Source organism: Pygocentrus nattereri, chromosome 17 (assembly GCF_015220715.1).
Source record: "Pygocentrus nattereri isolate fPygNat1 chromosome 17, fPygNat1.pri, whole genome shotgun sequence".
Taxonomy (NCBI): Eukaryota; Metazoa; Chordata; class Actinopteri; order Characiformes; family Serrasalmidae; genus Pygocentrus; species Pygocentrus nattereri.
The window spans coordinates 27,357,762-27,373,949 of record NC_051227.1 but is presented as its reverse complement, the minus strand read 5'-3'; the positions used below and the strand labels follow the sequence as shown (position 1 = coordinate 27,373,949).

General features: G+C 36.8%; 1 protein-coding gene across 1 annotated transcript; it reads right to left on the bottom strand.

Moving 5' to 3' along the window:
* Positions 1-1,688: 1,688 nt before the first annotated feature.
* Positions 1,689-15,508, bottom strand: LOC108426952 (prolylcarboxypeptidase (angiotensinase C)). The gene is made up of 9 exons (XM_017696792.2): positions 14,915-15,508; positions 10,735-10,875; positions 10,389-10,490; positions 10,103-10,284; positions 9,568-9,725; positions 9,112-9,281; positions 3,581-3,748; positions 3,161-3,348; positions 1,689-2,283 (listed from the first exon to the last, which is right to left on the bottom strand). The coding sequence occupies exons 1-9, from the start codon at positions 15,086-15,088 to the stop codon at positions 2,082-2,084; spliced, it is 1,485 nt and encodes a 494-aa protein (XP_017552281.1). The 5' UTR covers positions 15,089-15,508; the 3' UTR covers positions 1,689-2,081.
* Positions 15,509-16,188: the final 680 nt, after the last annotated feature.

The window sequence follows — 16,188 nt, the reverse complement described above, 5'->3', positions numbered from 1 at the left end:
GATGAAGGCTTTGCATGTGGGCCAAAAGATCATAGTCATAGTTTTAACTAAATAAAAGTTACCTTTTTTGCTGTGTATAGAGCAAGTGTTGCACATTTTTACTGATATCTCCTAACAACTGTGCAAGACCTGGTAGACCACCGAAACTGTCAAAATCAGATCAACAGTATATTCATCTTTGAGAGAGGGGAGAAAAATCAAGCTCCAATCTTGTTTCAGATCTGAAAACATCTGTCCATCCTTCCACTGTGAGAAAACAACCCAACAATATGGGTCTAAAATATGTATAGCTGTCAAGAAGACATTAATGAAAAAAGATAATAGACCAAAAAAGAAAAAAAAAAAAAACAAAGAAAATTTGCATATCAAATAAAGAAGATGCTGGTATTCTCAGAACAATTGTGATTTTATCCACACACAGTCCATTTTTTTTAGTTTAAAAGTAGGGTAATCTCTGCCACTAGTGGCTACATAAGTGTTGGTTCATGCACAAGCTTAAAAAGAGTACACTAAATAACCTGTTGTAATTATAGGCCATATTTAATAAAACGAGGACTGGTTATAATTAACATTTAAAATTCAAACTTTCTGGCAAATGATATTCAAGCCATATTCATGCATCACCTCTAAATCAAGTATTGTGAGGAATGGTTAGAACAAAAGAAATACCTACAGACACAGTTGTGCTAGTAGGACAAGAGCTGAAATTCTAGTGACCCTTTAAAAATGGTTGATCATCATCCATCATTTCATCCCATTCAACCTCATTTCATCTACAGAGCCTCACCCCTCAACCACAGCTCACCAGCAGGCCAGAGACCTCCTCCGCACTCAGGCTGTAGTATTAATAATACAGCTAGCAGGGGGCAGGCTGCAAAAGATGAGGAGATGTCGAGGTATAGCAGTTTAGAGAGGTTAGAGCTGCCGGTGAATGAATGGCAGTCTGGGGGAGTCCTGCGGGTCGGTCTGCATGGGGCATGGTCTCCCTGTTATACACCTCTAGCCACCCGCTAGCCACTTTATTGCTCAACGTCTGCCGTGGAGTTTTCATTAAATCACGCAGGAGCACTGGCCAAGAAAGAGCAGGAAATGGGTTATCTCTGTTGGATTCTATTAATATGCATTTACACTGCAATGACTTCTGTTTTTAAAAAGGGATATTTTCTTTCTGTCTTTCTTACTCCTTATCATTTTCTTTCTTTGTTTTTCGTTTCCGTACTTCTCACTCTTCCTTTCTTTCTCCCTTCCTTTTTTATTTCTTTTATTCATTTCTACCTTCCTCATAAATATTTTACATTTCATAACATGAGGCATTCCAGATATTAACCGGAAAAGGGGAGGAGGCAATGGATGCAAAAGATGTTCTCTCGGTGGTAAATGATGTTTACATGCTTTTATAATTGCAGCTTTAATTGTATAATTAATCCTTAGATAATCCTATGGTTCCACAATGCGTGTACCGTTACAAAAGAGATATGAACTTCTTACATTACCATCTTAATTACTAAAGCAATGCAATTAAATGATTTTCTTAAATGAACCCTTGTACTTAGTGATTTTTTTTCACCATGACAGCATTTCGTTATTTTATAGGCTTTTTTGGGATAGAATAGCGGTAGGCAGAAAGGGGGGATGTGGAAGTAAAATACCTTTGAAAGATTTTACATTTACTCCACATTAAGACTGCATCTAATCTTCCAAAGTTTTATTTTTCTTTATTGCTTTTGACATTTCAATATTTAAACTGTTCCACTGAGGATTATTTACATGTATATGGAGTGCTTCTCTGCATTAACATCCTAACACATGAATCAATGCGAAATGTCCATGTGTGATTTGCATATCTAATGTAAGAAATCTAATGTAAGAGGATGAAACATGTTCATATGATCATTAGAATGACTGACTTGACAAAAATGAATCAAAAAAAAAAAAAACCTTCTTTGGTCCGGTTTAGTAAACAAATTGCCTTTGGCACACAGCACTTCCTGTACTAAGGTAAACAATTATAAATGACATGATTGGTTTTGCTTAGACTTCACAAGCTTTGATCCATTTTTATCAACAGTCAAAAGTGGTCATCATGTAATTGTTGAATGTTTGATCCAGTTCTTGAAGTACTGCACCTCCAGGGCCCGGGCACGGATGACAGTCTGTGGGTCATACTGATTATTGTAGCGCAGGTCGAGGTGGTGAGCTCCATCGGGAATCATAATGGCCACAAGAGAGTCTGAGAAGTTCTTGGTAACACCACCACTCATCCAGGGGTCCAAACCTCCATTACTGGAACAGGAAGAGAGAAGAGAACTCATCAGAGATGCATGTTAACCGTTACATGTTGCAGTTATTGCTGGTGATAATAAAAGCATGATGCAATCTGATATTATTTCTCATTTATACTTCAATGATACATGTGGAGAAATTACAACCGCCGTGTTCTGAGGAAAAAGTGGAGATTTTTAAAATTACCTAATGAAAAAGAAACCATCTTTCACATTTTTGCTTATTTTGCTAGCTTTTGACATTAAGCAGAATGTAAATTAAATGTACATTAATATTCAAAGTTTGACATCACTGTTCAAATGTTTAGAATAAACAATCTAAAACCAATTAAGCCTCATTCCGTACGCCAGTCTTGTGCACTTTTATAGCGTTCAAATAATTTTTACATTTACAATTACAGCATATCATTTATAGCACATAATTCAAAATCATATATTGAAGATCTTAAAAACACTGAATAAAACATCTAAAAATATCTGTTTCTTGTTTGTAAGATGTAAATCTAGACTGTAAATAAACTAACACAAACGATAACAAGTGACTAAACCTTTGAACAGTAAGGTAAATACATTTTGTTGCACTATGTAATTTAATGCATAATTATGTAATTATATTTGAACAGTACAGCAAAATTGAAAGCAATAACTCTTGATTTCCAAGGGTTATCATTACTGGTCTACATGTGATCTGGAGTTCCTGTATGATTTACGAGGTGGTGGCTGATAATTTGTAATACATAAATAAAAAAGTTTTTTTTGTTCAGGCTTTACAGATCAGCACACAAAACTAGGTGCCAAGCCTGCAGAGGGCAGTTCAGCAAAAAACCAAGTACCTTCTGACATAAGTGGTGTAACAAAAGTTTAGAGTAACTGCCCACCTGAAGATGATGTTGCTGTGGGAGCCAATGTTCTTCCCCCCATAAACAGTACCAGCCCAGTGCTCCCGTGGCCGCACTCCAAATATTTCATAGCACTCATCAGAGAATGCCTGGAAGTTCCACACCTGAGGCTCAAACATGTCTTGAATGCCATCAGTACACATGGGCATCACCATCTCTGTACATGCCTGGTAAAGGAATAGTGAAGAAAGTCTTTCAGAAACATACAACTCAAATATAAGGTTATGACCAACAATTTTGAGTTATGGCCAACAACCACTGTGGGGCTGAATTATGTCATCCTCATCACTATGAGCTTATTTCAGTACCTATATACAATATTTAAAGTTTGTACATCACATGTTGTTTATACACTGATATTGAATGTGAACATGCTGGATAATCATGTTGAAGTTCTACCTGGTAGAACCAACCCCTGATGCCCAGACTTCCGGTAGCAGTCTGTGATATGTTGAGGCAAACAGCAGTCCCTGTGTAGTTGTAGTACACTTTCACTGCCTGAGCAATGCCATGTAACAGCTGCTTGTCTGAGACACCGGTATCAAACTGAAGGTGTGAGCAGACAACCTGGAAATCAAAACAATGCATGACATTACCATATACTCCTGAACCAACATTGGGAATAAATAAAAAAAGAATTACAATTAATGGTGACAGTATAAATACACACTATAATATTAGTAGATTATATGTAATAGAGCTGTACAAAATGAAAATATAGGTACATGGAGTGCAGTTGTAAAAAAGCATAGTACTTTCATTAATTTTACTTTGTCTTAGGCGTATTAAAATGGTTTAAACAATTAAGGTCATTGATTGAAGAAGTATGTGAACCTCTAGGATAATAATGATAAATATAAGATGTTCCAATTGATTCAAGTATGGATTTGTCCTGCGCTGCATAATAAAACAACCTCACAACAGAATTCTGATTAAATACTGTAAATAAGGCACAGATAAAAGAGATTTCGCAGGACCTCAGCAGTTGTTGAAGTTTCTAAGGGTTACAAAAGGAAAGACTTGGGCCTCTATCAGTCAGCAGGCAGCTTAAAATGGGAACACATTCAATATCACTTCAACTCTCCTAAGAGTGGGCATACTATAGATTACAGATCAGCGTGAGGCTGTGCTGCAGAATCCTCAAACAAGTGAGTTCTAACAGATGAAACGGAGCACTGAACACGGACTTCAGTTCCACTAAATCACTGTGATGTAATCTGAAGGCCAGTCAAGCAAGATATTTATAAAATATACAGTACTGTCAGAAGATACTCAGTTAGTTTATTTTCCAGTCAAAACAGCAATTAAGTATAAATTATTCATTTTTTGGCATTAGGGAAAAAAAGCAGAAAACATAATACTTTTTTTTTAAAAAGACGACAGTGAAGCGTCAACAACCACATATATTGTCATTTTTCTCAGCATTCAACACCATTTGCCTTTATTACAGCTTCCTTTCTTCCTATTTTTCTACAATTCAAAAGTTCAGTCTTAGATGTTAGTTGTATTTTCTACTTCACACAATCCAAATAATCCCAAACAGTGATGAGGAGCAGAGCAGTGATGTTGAGGTCTGAACTCCGGGGTGATCAGTTCATTATTTAGAGAAGACGAGCAGCTTCTTTCCTTCACTTGCAAATTCTCTTCATTTTTGTCCAATTCCTTTTTCAGTAGCAGCTTCTTGACAGCTACAGACCTTTTCAGACTCATAGTGTTGAGTCTGAAGGATGGACAAAAAAACACTACATACATATGACCATCTTAACTTGAAGTTAAATAAGTGAGGGAGATTTCTGACTTTTGCACAATGTTGTACCTGAACAAAATGTATTTTTGTATAGAGAGGTGAATCAATATACCTCTAATCACTGCTCAGGACTACAAAAGGCATGCAAAGAAACTGTTTGGTTGAGATTGCAGCCAGTACTAAAGGTTTCATATACTTTTCTATTATTTTGGATGTTTAAACCATTTAAGCAATAATGATATGGCACTGTAAAATGTTTGCAGAATGGATCAAATCATGTCTGATTTTGTAAGTTTAGGAGCCATGAAGAATTCCAGATGTGAAACTGGATAATACATTTTAAAAAAGTGTTGGAGCCCAAATTACAACTGCTGCCAGGAGTTTGGAAGGACTCCACACATTATTTGAATACGTAATGTAATGAAGTATTCAGATAAAAATGTAATAGATTTAAAACCTAATAGATATATAAACCCAAATTTATAGTAGTGATGACAAACTTAAACCTCAGATTCAAAACTGATTTCATTCATCTGAAGCAGTGTTTGGTACATTGTTTCTGAATGTTTCCAGCATTTCGATATATGCAAAAATAACTGCAAGCTGATGATTCACAATCAGGATGTTCTGGACTAAAGCAGACATAAAATGATTGGCATAACTAGCAAAATATAACTGTGCTATTTAATACAATTCAGTCATGGATAAGGCTTACTGTGTGTTTTAAAAAAAGGCCTTGCTTGCATATGACACAATATATTCACTAGAAAATAGGAACATGACAGCAAGCTTTACATATTTATGTCCTTCACACAACATTTCACCATCACTATTAGTTAAAATGCAATATTTACAGAAATGGTCAGTTTTTTATTGACTGTTTCCTACAGCTATTCGCGTGGGAAAAAGAAAAAAAACACACTCCACTACTTTCTCTAAAGAATCAACTGATTTGCATGTGAAATTGTGTGGAAGGGAATTTAGCTTTAGTAGAATTTATCGCTGGAGAGTTGGCACAAAGAATCTAGAGTTGTTTAAGATCAACAAGAACAAGGCAAACAAAGAAACCTCAGAAAACACAAAGCATAGTTCTATATGTGGAAACTAATTCATCATGCAATCCCTGGCTGAAAAACCAACAGTGTTATAGTAATGTTGTAGCTTATGAAAGTTTCTGTTTGCTACATATGTGATACCCACAGCACTCTTTGGCCATTAATATGAGGCATAGCTTGGGTATTCAGTAGCTAAAGAGTTCAAGTAGAGTGGAGTTAGCAGAGTTTGTTGCTAAGGCTTTTGTTTGAGCCCTAAAAGAGGAGGTGGTCTGTGCACGAGGTAGGGTACAGACATGTCCAAGCTAAGACTTACACCATGACAAAAAATGCAGTGGCTCTCTAAAGCATCTTCTCTCTACTTTTCAGATGGGATTAGGCTTATACATTCATCTCCGCCAACAGATTTCCCTCCTCTAAGCCCTCAATGCCCCCTTCTCACAGTCACTCACATAATCACATTAGCTTTGTCATTAAAAAGCCCCCTCTTTGCACCCACTGTCTAAACCGCTTTAAACACCCATAGGGGTCGCATACATTATCAGAATTGGGCGAAAACGCTCAAAAATTTTCTTTTTGTCAGAGCAAAAGGACGCTCAAATACAGATATGACACCTGATTTTGTTGGCATCTACAGATCTTTCTATCTTTCTTTGGAAATAGTCTTTTTCATGTGGATATATGTCATTATTTGAAATACATTAAATGTTATTATTTCATTACTTATAATTACTTTATAATTATGGGTATTATGATCTACAGAGCTTTGAGAGGTATCATTTTTGATCTTCTTAGTTTGTGGCCAGATATAAGCATGTACATTCATTTATAAAAAAAAAAAAGTTTGCCTTACAAACTGAAAATATGCTGACATTAAATAAATTAGTTCTGTTGTCTTTAAGTTATTGGTTTATGTAAAATGGACAAAAAAAATAATGAAAGAATTCAATTAATAAAAAAAAGAACTACATTCTAATCAAACCCAAATAAACTGCACTAAAATGTTTATATCCTGCTCCATTAACAATTGAAATTTAAGCTGAGGTAGCATTATTTGTATGTACTGACCCCATTTGACTGAATGGAAATGTGTGGCATAACTGAATTACATTCATACAATTAGTTTTCTTGAGTATATATATATATATATATATATATATATATATATATATATATATATATATATATATATATATGAAGAATAAAATGTTATACACAGAAGAACACACACACATATGATTAAATATAAATATAAAACATCCTCTTAAGAATATACAACTTGCCCACTGGTGAGCAGACAATGGCTTTTCTTGTTGACCTTTATAAACCATAACTAATTGTCCAAAAACATCAGGAGTAATATGAATACTAGTAAGTAATTTGCTTTAACCCCTTAAATTACCAGGCTTATTACATACTAGGGCTTGTTGTTCAATAACTACACGGACCTCAATGTAAACTAGTCAAGCTAATCTTAGGTTACAGAAGTGTGTCAGCAAGCCCTGGCCATGTAAATGAACCCCTCAAACCTTAAGGATCACATGTGAAGCTACACTTCAGTTGTTCATTTATTTCTACATAAATTATTATGTTTATCAGTTTCATAGTAGCTACTGCATAATTCATAGCAGTGATGTCAAACTTAAACCTCTTAAAAGATTCAAAACTGATTTGATTCATTTGAAGTGCTGCATTTGACACACTGTTTCATTACATCTCACGTTTGAAAACGTTTGAAATGTTTCCCGCATTTCAGCATATGCGACAAGTGCAATCTTCTGATCTGGGATCAGGATGTTCGGATCCAAAATAAACCTAAATGAGAGTCAATGAGATGAGAATCTCTAATCCCAGATCTGTGTTGTTGACACAGATTCACCCAATTTTCTGTATCCCTGGAAATTTTTTTTAAGAGATGCAAAGCAATTTTGCTCTTCAGCATAGAACAACAGAACAGATGTTCCTTAATAAAATTAACTGGTTAATTGTATTAATTAATAAAAAACAAATCCCAAGCCCAGTTGCACAAGCACTACTCCCACAACTTAAATAGTAAACAAAATCACAAATATTAACACACTGACAAATGCATACAAGGAATATGAAGGTTTTGGAGTTTAAATAAACAAATATACATCTCATTTCTTAACTTCAAAATTTCCATATGAAACTAAATCTCACTATGTCCCATCCCTAGAGTGTGCTGGTGAAAGTATTTTCCTTTGTCAGACAGAGTGCAGATGCTGCTATTACTCTTCTGTTTATGGATCACACTTGGAGTACCCAGAACAGAACACCTCAGAGATCTGAAAGTGTTTCTCAATAGGGAGCTTAGTGGCAAAAGTAGAGTTAAAGAATGGGGAACTACCATTAGCAGCTGATCAAAGAGAGCACAAATTCAACACCAGCACCTTATGAATATTAATGATGCTCCTGGGGTAAACAAGCAATTACAAAAGACCTGCACCTTATAGGCACAAGTAATTTGTTTCGGACAGCGTTAATGAGGGGCTTGTTTCAGAGAAAATCACACAGACTGAGCTGTTTTATAGTCACTTTTCAAATTGGTAGAAAGAGGATTAATTTTTGTATTATTATCAGAGGCATGGTGGAGTCGTTTAATCCGTGATATGTATTCTAAAAGACACATTAATCCCACCATCTTGTGAATCATATCTTTAGTGCATTTTGGGAGTGAGCGAGGTGAAGAGGAAAAGGATGCACCTTTCATGTTTCACTGATTTCTGTGTGATTGGTTCCTCAATGAGATACACTTTACTCATTCTTCTAGTTTACTTACTCACATTTAAAAACACCAATTTAAAAGTATTTAGAATGCTACTGCATCTCAAGTACTTCTATAGATCACACTGAGATCACACAGACAGCCATAAAATGTATTGACTACGAAAGCACTCATATCCTTTTCATGAACATTTATCTCACCTACAGAAGCTTTGCTCCTCTCTTTCTTTCATTTAAACAAGCCGCAAAGATAAAACAAATACCCTGCAATGGTCTCTGGCTGTTTCTGTTCATTTCACTATGATGGAATCAACTGTTCCTGTTACAAAGAAAACTTCTTGTTTTTGTAAAAGGCAACTTGTGAAAGTCAATTCAATGTACAGTACCTTAATAGGCCAGCGTGGGAGGGGCTGTAGAAAGTTGGCCTCATAAGGATAATCGACCATTGCCAAGTTCACCCAGGTCTCCTGGAGCCAGCCCTTAAAGCCACCCACATCCTCTTCCTTCAATGGAGAGCACAGTCCAAACTCCTTATACAGCCACTGCAGACCTTCATCTAAAATTAATCAATCAGAGCAAGATCCTTTGAGGAATATAACAATATAACTTCATCCAGTTTACAGGATCAGTTCTTCTCTAATACAACTGGAACACTCGCAAATACAGACACTATAAGGATACATTTTAAACACTTCTAAATGAAATGTTCTTAATACCTAATCTGAATGTAAACTGACAACATGCTTTGATAAACAGTACTCAGTGATTTCACTTCTATTTTTTTCTACAACTGACTAAAATTAAAGACCTACACTCCTCAGTAGTTTCACCTTCATACAAACCTGTTGAGGATACATTGTTGACAGCCATCCATGACCTCCTGATGTTTTTGCTGCAGTTGATCCCGCTATTGGCAAAGTCTTGCGTGACTATTTTGTAGAAATCACCACAGGGCACCATATCAGTGAACTGCCATATTGGAGCAGATGCAGCTAGAGCACTGTAAGAAATAATGACAGCGTCTGAGGCCTTTTGTTTCTAGAGTTTGACATTCTTGTGACTGAATTTTTACATTTTTGCTGTGCACTCAAACTTTCTGTGGGAAACCATACATCTATATAAGCAATGCTTAGCAATATAAGCAAATGTAGCAGGAGAACAGGGCAAATAATTCACACAATCTTAAGTTAGAGATACATATTTAATGCTGGGAAAACACTCATGAAGTTTCTGCAACTTTACACTTATCTTCACTTATGAGGACAGTTAAATTATTGAATGGCATCTGATTGTAAAAATACTACAGGTCATAATATCAAACTTTCAATGTGAAATTCATCAGGTAGTGAAAAAAGTCTTTATTATTTCATTACTCACCCTATAACTACACTGGGGTACTTCATCCTCAGCCATGCAGACAGCATTCCACCATAGGACCCTCCAATGGCAATGACAGGGCTGTTCTGAGCTCCTGAAATACTTTCCTTCAGGTTTTCAATCAGCCTGGCAAAGTCAGCTAAAGCCTGCTCTGATGTCAAGTAGTTCAAATAACTGGCATTCTGAAAGACAGACAAGTCAAGAAAAGATATTGAAAATTGTAATTTTTCAAAAAGATGCTTATTATTTCAAACTACAATTATAATTACAACACATTTTTCCTTACACTGTAAGATTCATCTCCAAATGGAAGCGATTCACCATAGTAGCGATGTTCTGCAAAAATGAGCATGGCTCCCAGCTCCTCTGCTACATCCCACATGAAGCCCTATAACAAATAGGGAAAAACACAAATGCACCATAAGAGAATGTGGTTAGCACTGCATACAGTTTTTAAGAATATAATGAAAACATAACAAGCACAGGTGACAGTGATGTGTTATCTGGAAAATCTTGTAAGGCTACAGAACGCCAGAATGATAAATGATATAATAATATAAATGAATGAATGAATGAATGAATGAATAAGTGAATTGAATGACTTGAATGAACTAGTTAAATTTCATAATTACAGTGTTGTTACAAAACCATGTGATGTCTCCTTCATTGCCAGTATAAAACAGAATTGGGTTGTTCTTCTGATGCCAGTGCTTGTCGTTGAGAAGGAACCTCTGCTTGAATGTGCCATTCTCCAAAAACCCAAAGTGATCAATCTGCAAAATAATAAACCCACAATATGATAAAATAACAAAAAGGATGTGTATTTATTACTGAAGATCTGTACAGGTTTTTTTAATGCAACATACACATTTCATCTTCAGGGCAAATACAACCCCATTTACAAAAAAGTTGGACTGTTGTGCACAATGTAAATAAAAATAGAATGCAATGAAATGTAAATCGTATTTTTAAAGAAAAAAAACTACAACAACATGTTCCAAAAAAGTTGGAACAGGGGCATGTTTACCACTGTGTTTCATCACCTCTTCTTTTAACAACACTCTGTAAGAGTTTGGGAACTGAGGAGACACTGCTGTAAATTTGAAAGTGAAATGTTTTCCATTTTTCATAGGATTTCAGCTGATCAACAGTTCAGGGTCTCCTTTATCATATTTTTCATTTCATAACCCTCCAAATGTTTTCAGTGGTGACAGGTCTGGACTGCAGGCAGGCCATTTTAGCACCCAGACTCTTAATACGGAACAATGCTATTATAATACATGTAGAATGAGGTTTGGCATTATCTTGCTGAAATAATCAAGGCCTTCCCTGAAAAAGACGTCGTCTGGATGCAGCACAGGCAGTGATTTTTACTACAGAGTCATGTTTGCATTTAATGCAGTGCTGTCTGAGGACCCAAAGATCATGACCATCAAATATTGTTTTTTGGCCTTGTCCCCTGCATACAGAGATTTCTCCAGAATCTTGGAATCTTTCATGTTATTATGTACTGTAAATGATGAAAAGCAAAAGTTCTTTGCGGTTTTATGTTGAAACATGTTATTCTTGAATATTGCACTATTTGCTCATGCAGTCTTTCACAGAATGGTGAACCCCTCCTTACCTTTATTTCTAAAAGACTCAGCCTCTCTGGGATGCTCTTTTTATACACAATCATGCTACTGACCTGTTGCTAATCAACAGTTGTTGGCATCAAATTAAAACGGACACATATTTGTCTATAAACAATAAAATTTCTCAGTTTCAACATTTGATACGCTGTTGTTGTACTATTTTTCATTAAATATAGGGTTTAAATGATTTGCACATCATTGTATTTTGTTTTTATTTACATTTTGCACAGTGTCCCAACTATTTTGGAAACTAGGTTGCAGAACAGAAGTCTTGTTAGCTACATTAGCCTTGTAGCTTCAGCCCAAAACTATAGATGCAAACTTAGGACACTAACCATGTCCAGTTGATGTCCATGTCTGGGGTAAGAGGAAAATTGTGCATGTTTGATTTTTCTGTTATCTACTTCTTTAACACAGCACCTTTACATAATCTCTGCATATAACAGTTCAACCTGAACTTTACATGCCTAACCACAATGTAAACTATCACACACAATGCATATATTCCTTGGTGTTCTCATTGGTGATGTGGCCCTGTGCCATCCCATTCCTGTCAAGTTGAAAACCTCAGGGGGAGGACACAAGGATAATTAGCTTCAATTTGTATTAAAATCCAACGCCAGACCTCAGGGATGCCACATTAGTTCCGGCTTCACCAGCCCTGTGACGTCTTTTCACTGAATCCCAAAACTTCTCCCTATTTTTTCCCTCTCTCTGCATTTAAGAAAAATACCTGTTTTCCTCCTGTGTGTTCCCAAAACTGTAGTGCTGTGCTGCCCTTCTAAACTATTCTCCTTCTTGAATCACATCCAATAAATAAAGAATGTTCTTTTTTGTGTGTTTTGTTTTCCAACATTCTCCCACCTCCCTTTGGATACAAAGAGGCACAAATTTTAAAAGCCAATGACAGTAAATGGATTCACCAAGCCAAAAGTTTCATTCTCCAAAGAGTCAGATATTGGCTTGGGGTCAAATATCTGCCACTGTTTTCATATGCTTTAAAGAGTAATTCAACTTAAAAGTCATATTTAAAACCTAAGACAGAAAGAGACAAAAAAGTTTCACAGTACTGAGTTTAAGGTCCAGCATCTTCAAATACGTATAGATATATTTATATGGACAAGTTTACATATAGCATGAAATTAATTGTAAGTAAACTACACGGTGTTCCTCTTCTCACCACAATTTTGGCCTACATTAGCAAAGCGAACAAAGGACTGCTTTGGATCAATGGTGCCACCTGGTGGCCATTAGCAAGTGTGTGACAGTGTTTTCGTACAGATAACAAAAGCCTAATAGTGGAGAAGAGAGAGTCCAGAAGCATGTCTTCTACACTATATCAAGTCTAGCTAGTCTAGTCTCTTTTCAGTAAAATACATTTATTATCTTATCCTATCTTTCTACTTCATCTGCTTCTGTTTAATGCAGTCCTGTGGCCAGTCTGGCACAATAACGGAAAATGAAAATACAGCAAGCACTTTCAGTTCACAAAAACAGCACCTGCTCCTGTTCAGCGTCTTGTTTTGTTCCCCACAACTTCTGCTTTCCACTTTATTACTGGGAGTAAAAGAATTTATGCTCACTATTGGTCACTTTTCTTACTAGAAACCCCCTCCTGAAACAGTGAAAACAGCTGAAGCGAAGGAACATTTTTAATTATTTTCTGAAAGATTTTTAAGCATGCAGAATAGACATTCTTTGCCATTTCCTCATTCTTGTCAAATGATTAAAACACCTTTGAAATGTTTCAGTCAGAACCATATGTGGTGATCCAGAGCAACCTCTAGCTCCGAAGGTGGCCTTGGTCTGCTGTGGTCCTATCCTGTTAAGTGTCTTTACAAGCTCCAAGTATACTTTTCAGCCAATGCCAGGTTGTTTCAGTAGAAGTGATTCTACACAGACCAAGTAGTCACGCAAAGCACCCTTGTTTCAAGTGACCATAAGTGCAGATTACTGATTATAACTTACAAGTGCTGACAAAGGGAAAAGACGGGACAATAAGGAGCAAAAAGGTCAGGAAATTGCCTCACTCTTCCTTAGACCTTGGCAGATGAATCTGGCGGCATGAAGCTTTACAAGCAGGACAGACACTGTTAAACAATCCCCTTCAATCAGATATGTTCAGGTCAAAAGGTAATTATGTTCACAGTCCTGTCCGAAAGCTTGTTTTTGTCTTAAACAAGATGGGCTTTTCCTGTGTCAGCCTCTCTCACACACTGTTACGGAACAAAAAACTGTCTACAGTATCCAAAGAAAAATTTCTGAAACTCGAAAATCATTATTTAAGTACTGTGCAAATCACTTGGTCCCATCAGCCATGTCAAAGAAAAGGAATAAATCTCAAACCTTGTTGGGAAGCCACCAAGAGCTGAAGGAAGCACATGCCCAAAGGGTTTTTAAAAATCACTTTCATTTCAAATGAATAAATCCCTCTTGGCATAAGGCCAGTACCAGGTGATACACTACTTCTGGCGGGACCGGTGCCAAAACTCTTATGGCTTTGCTTTTCTACTTAATAGGCAACCCGGAAAAGCGGATTGTCAGCAAACACAATACAAAGCAGTGGAGCGGAGATTGTGCAGAGAAAATTAAGGAAATCCGTGAAGGAAACCCAGTTGTACACTATGAGTAACCCACCTCTAGGTAACCTACAACTGCTAGGACGTGGTGAATTCTGTACATGATTAACAAAGCTGATTCAAGCAGTTTTTAATTTGACAGTTAAACAGGATCAGATGCACTATTTTTAAGCTGCAAATATTAGACTTATCAATTACAGCAAGTAGATATGGGACCATTCATGCCTAATAACTATACTTCTGATATATTTGTATAGTTATACCTTGGACGAAAATTGTATGTATGTATTTGTGCTTTTTTGATTGAATTAATACCTATATTCTCATTTAAACTGAGACTTTCTGTTATTTTGTTTAAGATTAGTAGTGGCATCTGGCCAAAGGACTTCAGAGTAGTAGTTACTCTATTTAGCCATCGAGTAGGACAGGATTTAATACATAAACGTTGTCTGAGTCTTAAATAATGCAAACTCAGAGAAGTTTTGCAATTTGTCATGCAATGTCTTAAGTTGAAGTGAGGATTTCAAGCTGTACAGCATTCAAATTGTACACAAGAACAAAAGCATGTATTTGAGTTTAAAGTATGATGAAAAACCTACCTGCTGATCAAAATACAACGTTTTGTAGAACACAGCTCTCTGCTGGGAGAAACTTCTTGCAAGTCTGTGTCTGCCCAGAAGGTGAGGAGTTTTAAGCGCGGCCACGTGAAAACCAGCGGAGAGCATTAAGAGCAGAGCTGCAGAGAGCGATGCGGGTCCGGGCAGAGCTCTCATGGCTGAAAGAGAGGACAGGAAAGCCGAGCAGGAGTGTGCTGGGTGTTCGTACCGCAACCGCGTCCGACTGGAGCTGCATGAACGGAAGAAGGAAGGAACCTGTCAGAGCTCGGACTCTCCCCGAGGTAGGCCTGGCCTTTTACAGCGGACAAAAGAGTCTATCGTTTGAGAAACTGCAGCTGTCATTAGTCAATGTTTGACCAGCTAGTTTCACTGACAAAGATCAACGACCAACCAACTTTTCTCCATTTATTACTCAGCGTCTGTTCTGGACAAAGCGAAACGGTGGGGAAGAAAAAATAAAAGATTAAAGGGTGTATTTGTGTGTAAGTTACACCCTGTCGCTACACTTCTCTGACTTCTTTTAGCGTTTTCTGCGTGTTCAACAATAACAAAACCGGCACGCTTTACGTTTGCCGTAAAGACGCGCAAAGGCTAATGGGAGTTGTAGTCTCCACCAAGACCTCTTTAGGTAGGCATGGCCATCGTTGTCCATTTTATCAGGTCAAATAACCATGCAGGTGCATTTTGTTTTTACAAAATAACAGACTGTAGTCCATCTTTTTCTATGCATAATTTGTTAACCCTGATTTACTGTTTATACTCCCACAGGAACACCAATGAGCAGGTATTATTTGGGTGGCGTATCATTCTTAGCACTGCTGTGCAACTCACATGGTAGCTGCACTGCAGTGCTGAGAAATATCTTCTCAGTGCTGGTCATGTGTTGAGACAAACACTGCAGAGACTGACAAGGCAGGGCAGTTCTGACTGATATGAGTGACTTTGGTCAAACGGGTATCATATTCACTAATTGGTGTACAAAGATTTCTGTCTCTATGCACAACATACAAGTGCATAACAAAATCAACAGCGTAACTTCATAGTTAATTGGGACAAGTTTTTATATTTACTTGCAGCCTACACAGTGTGAGAAGTAACAAAAACATGATACAGAAACATAACTGCGTAAAGTATAACATGATGAAATTCGGTAGTTGTACTGTAGAGTTCAGGTCTTTAGACATAACTCCTGAATAACAACAGTTTTCTACCAAAGTCACAGTTCAAAAAGTCACTAAAAATGGAACATTCGACAA

What these genes read in the sequence shown, in the direction of transcription:
- LOC108426952 (XM_017696792.2), bottom strand. Translation starts at nt 15,088, where the DNA reads ATGAGAGCTCTGCCCGGACCCGCATCGCTCTCTGCAGCTCTGCTCTTA. An exon ending in CGTTGTATTTTGATCAGCAG is followed by an intron (nt 10,876 to 14,914) that starts GTAGGTTTTTCA and finishes ATTATTTTGCAG; the next exon opens with ATTGATCACTTTGGGTTTTT. An exon ending in CACAGCAACATCATCTTCAG is followed by an intron (nt 2,284 to 3,160) that starts GTGGGCAGTTAC and finishes TTCCTGTTCCAG; the next exon opens with TAATGGAGGTTTGGACCCCT.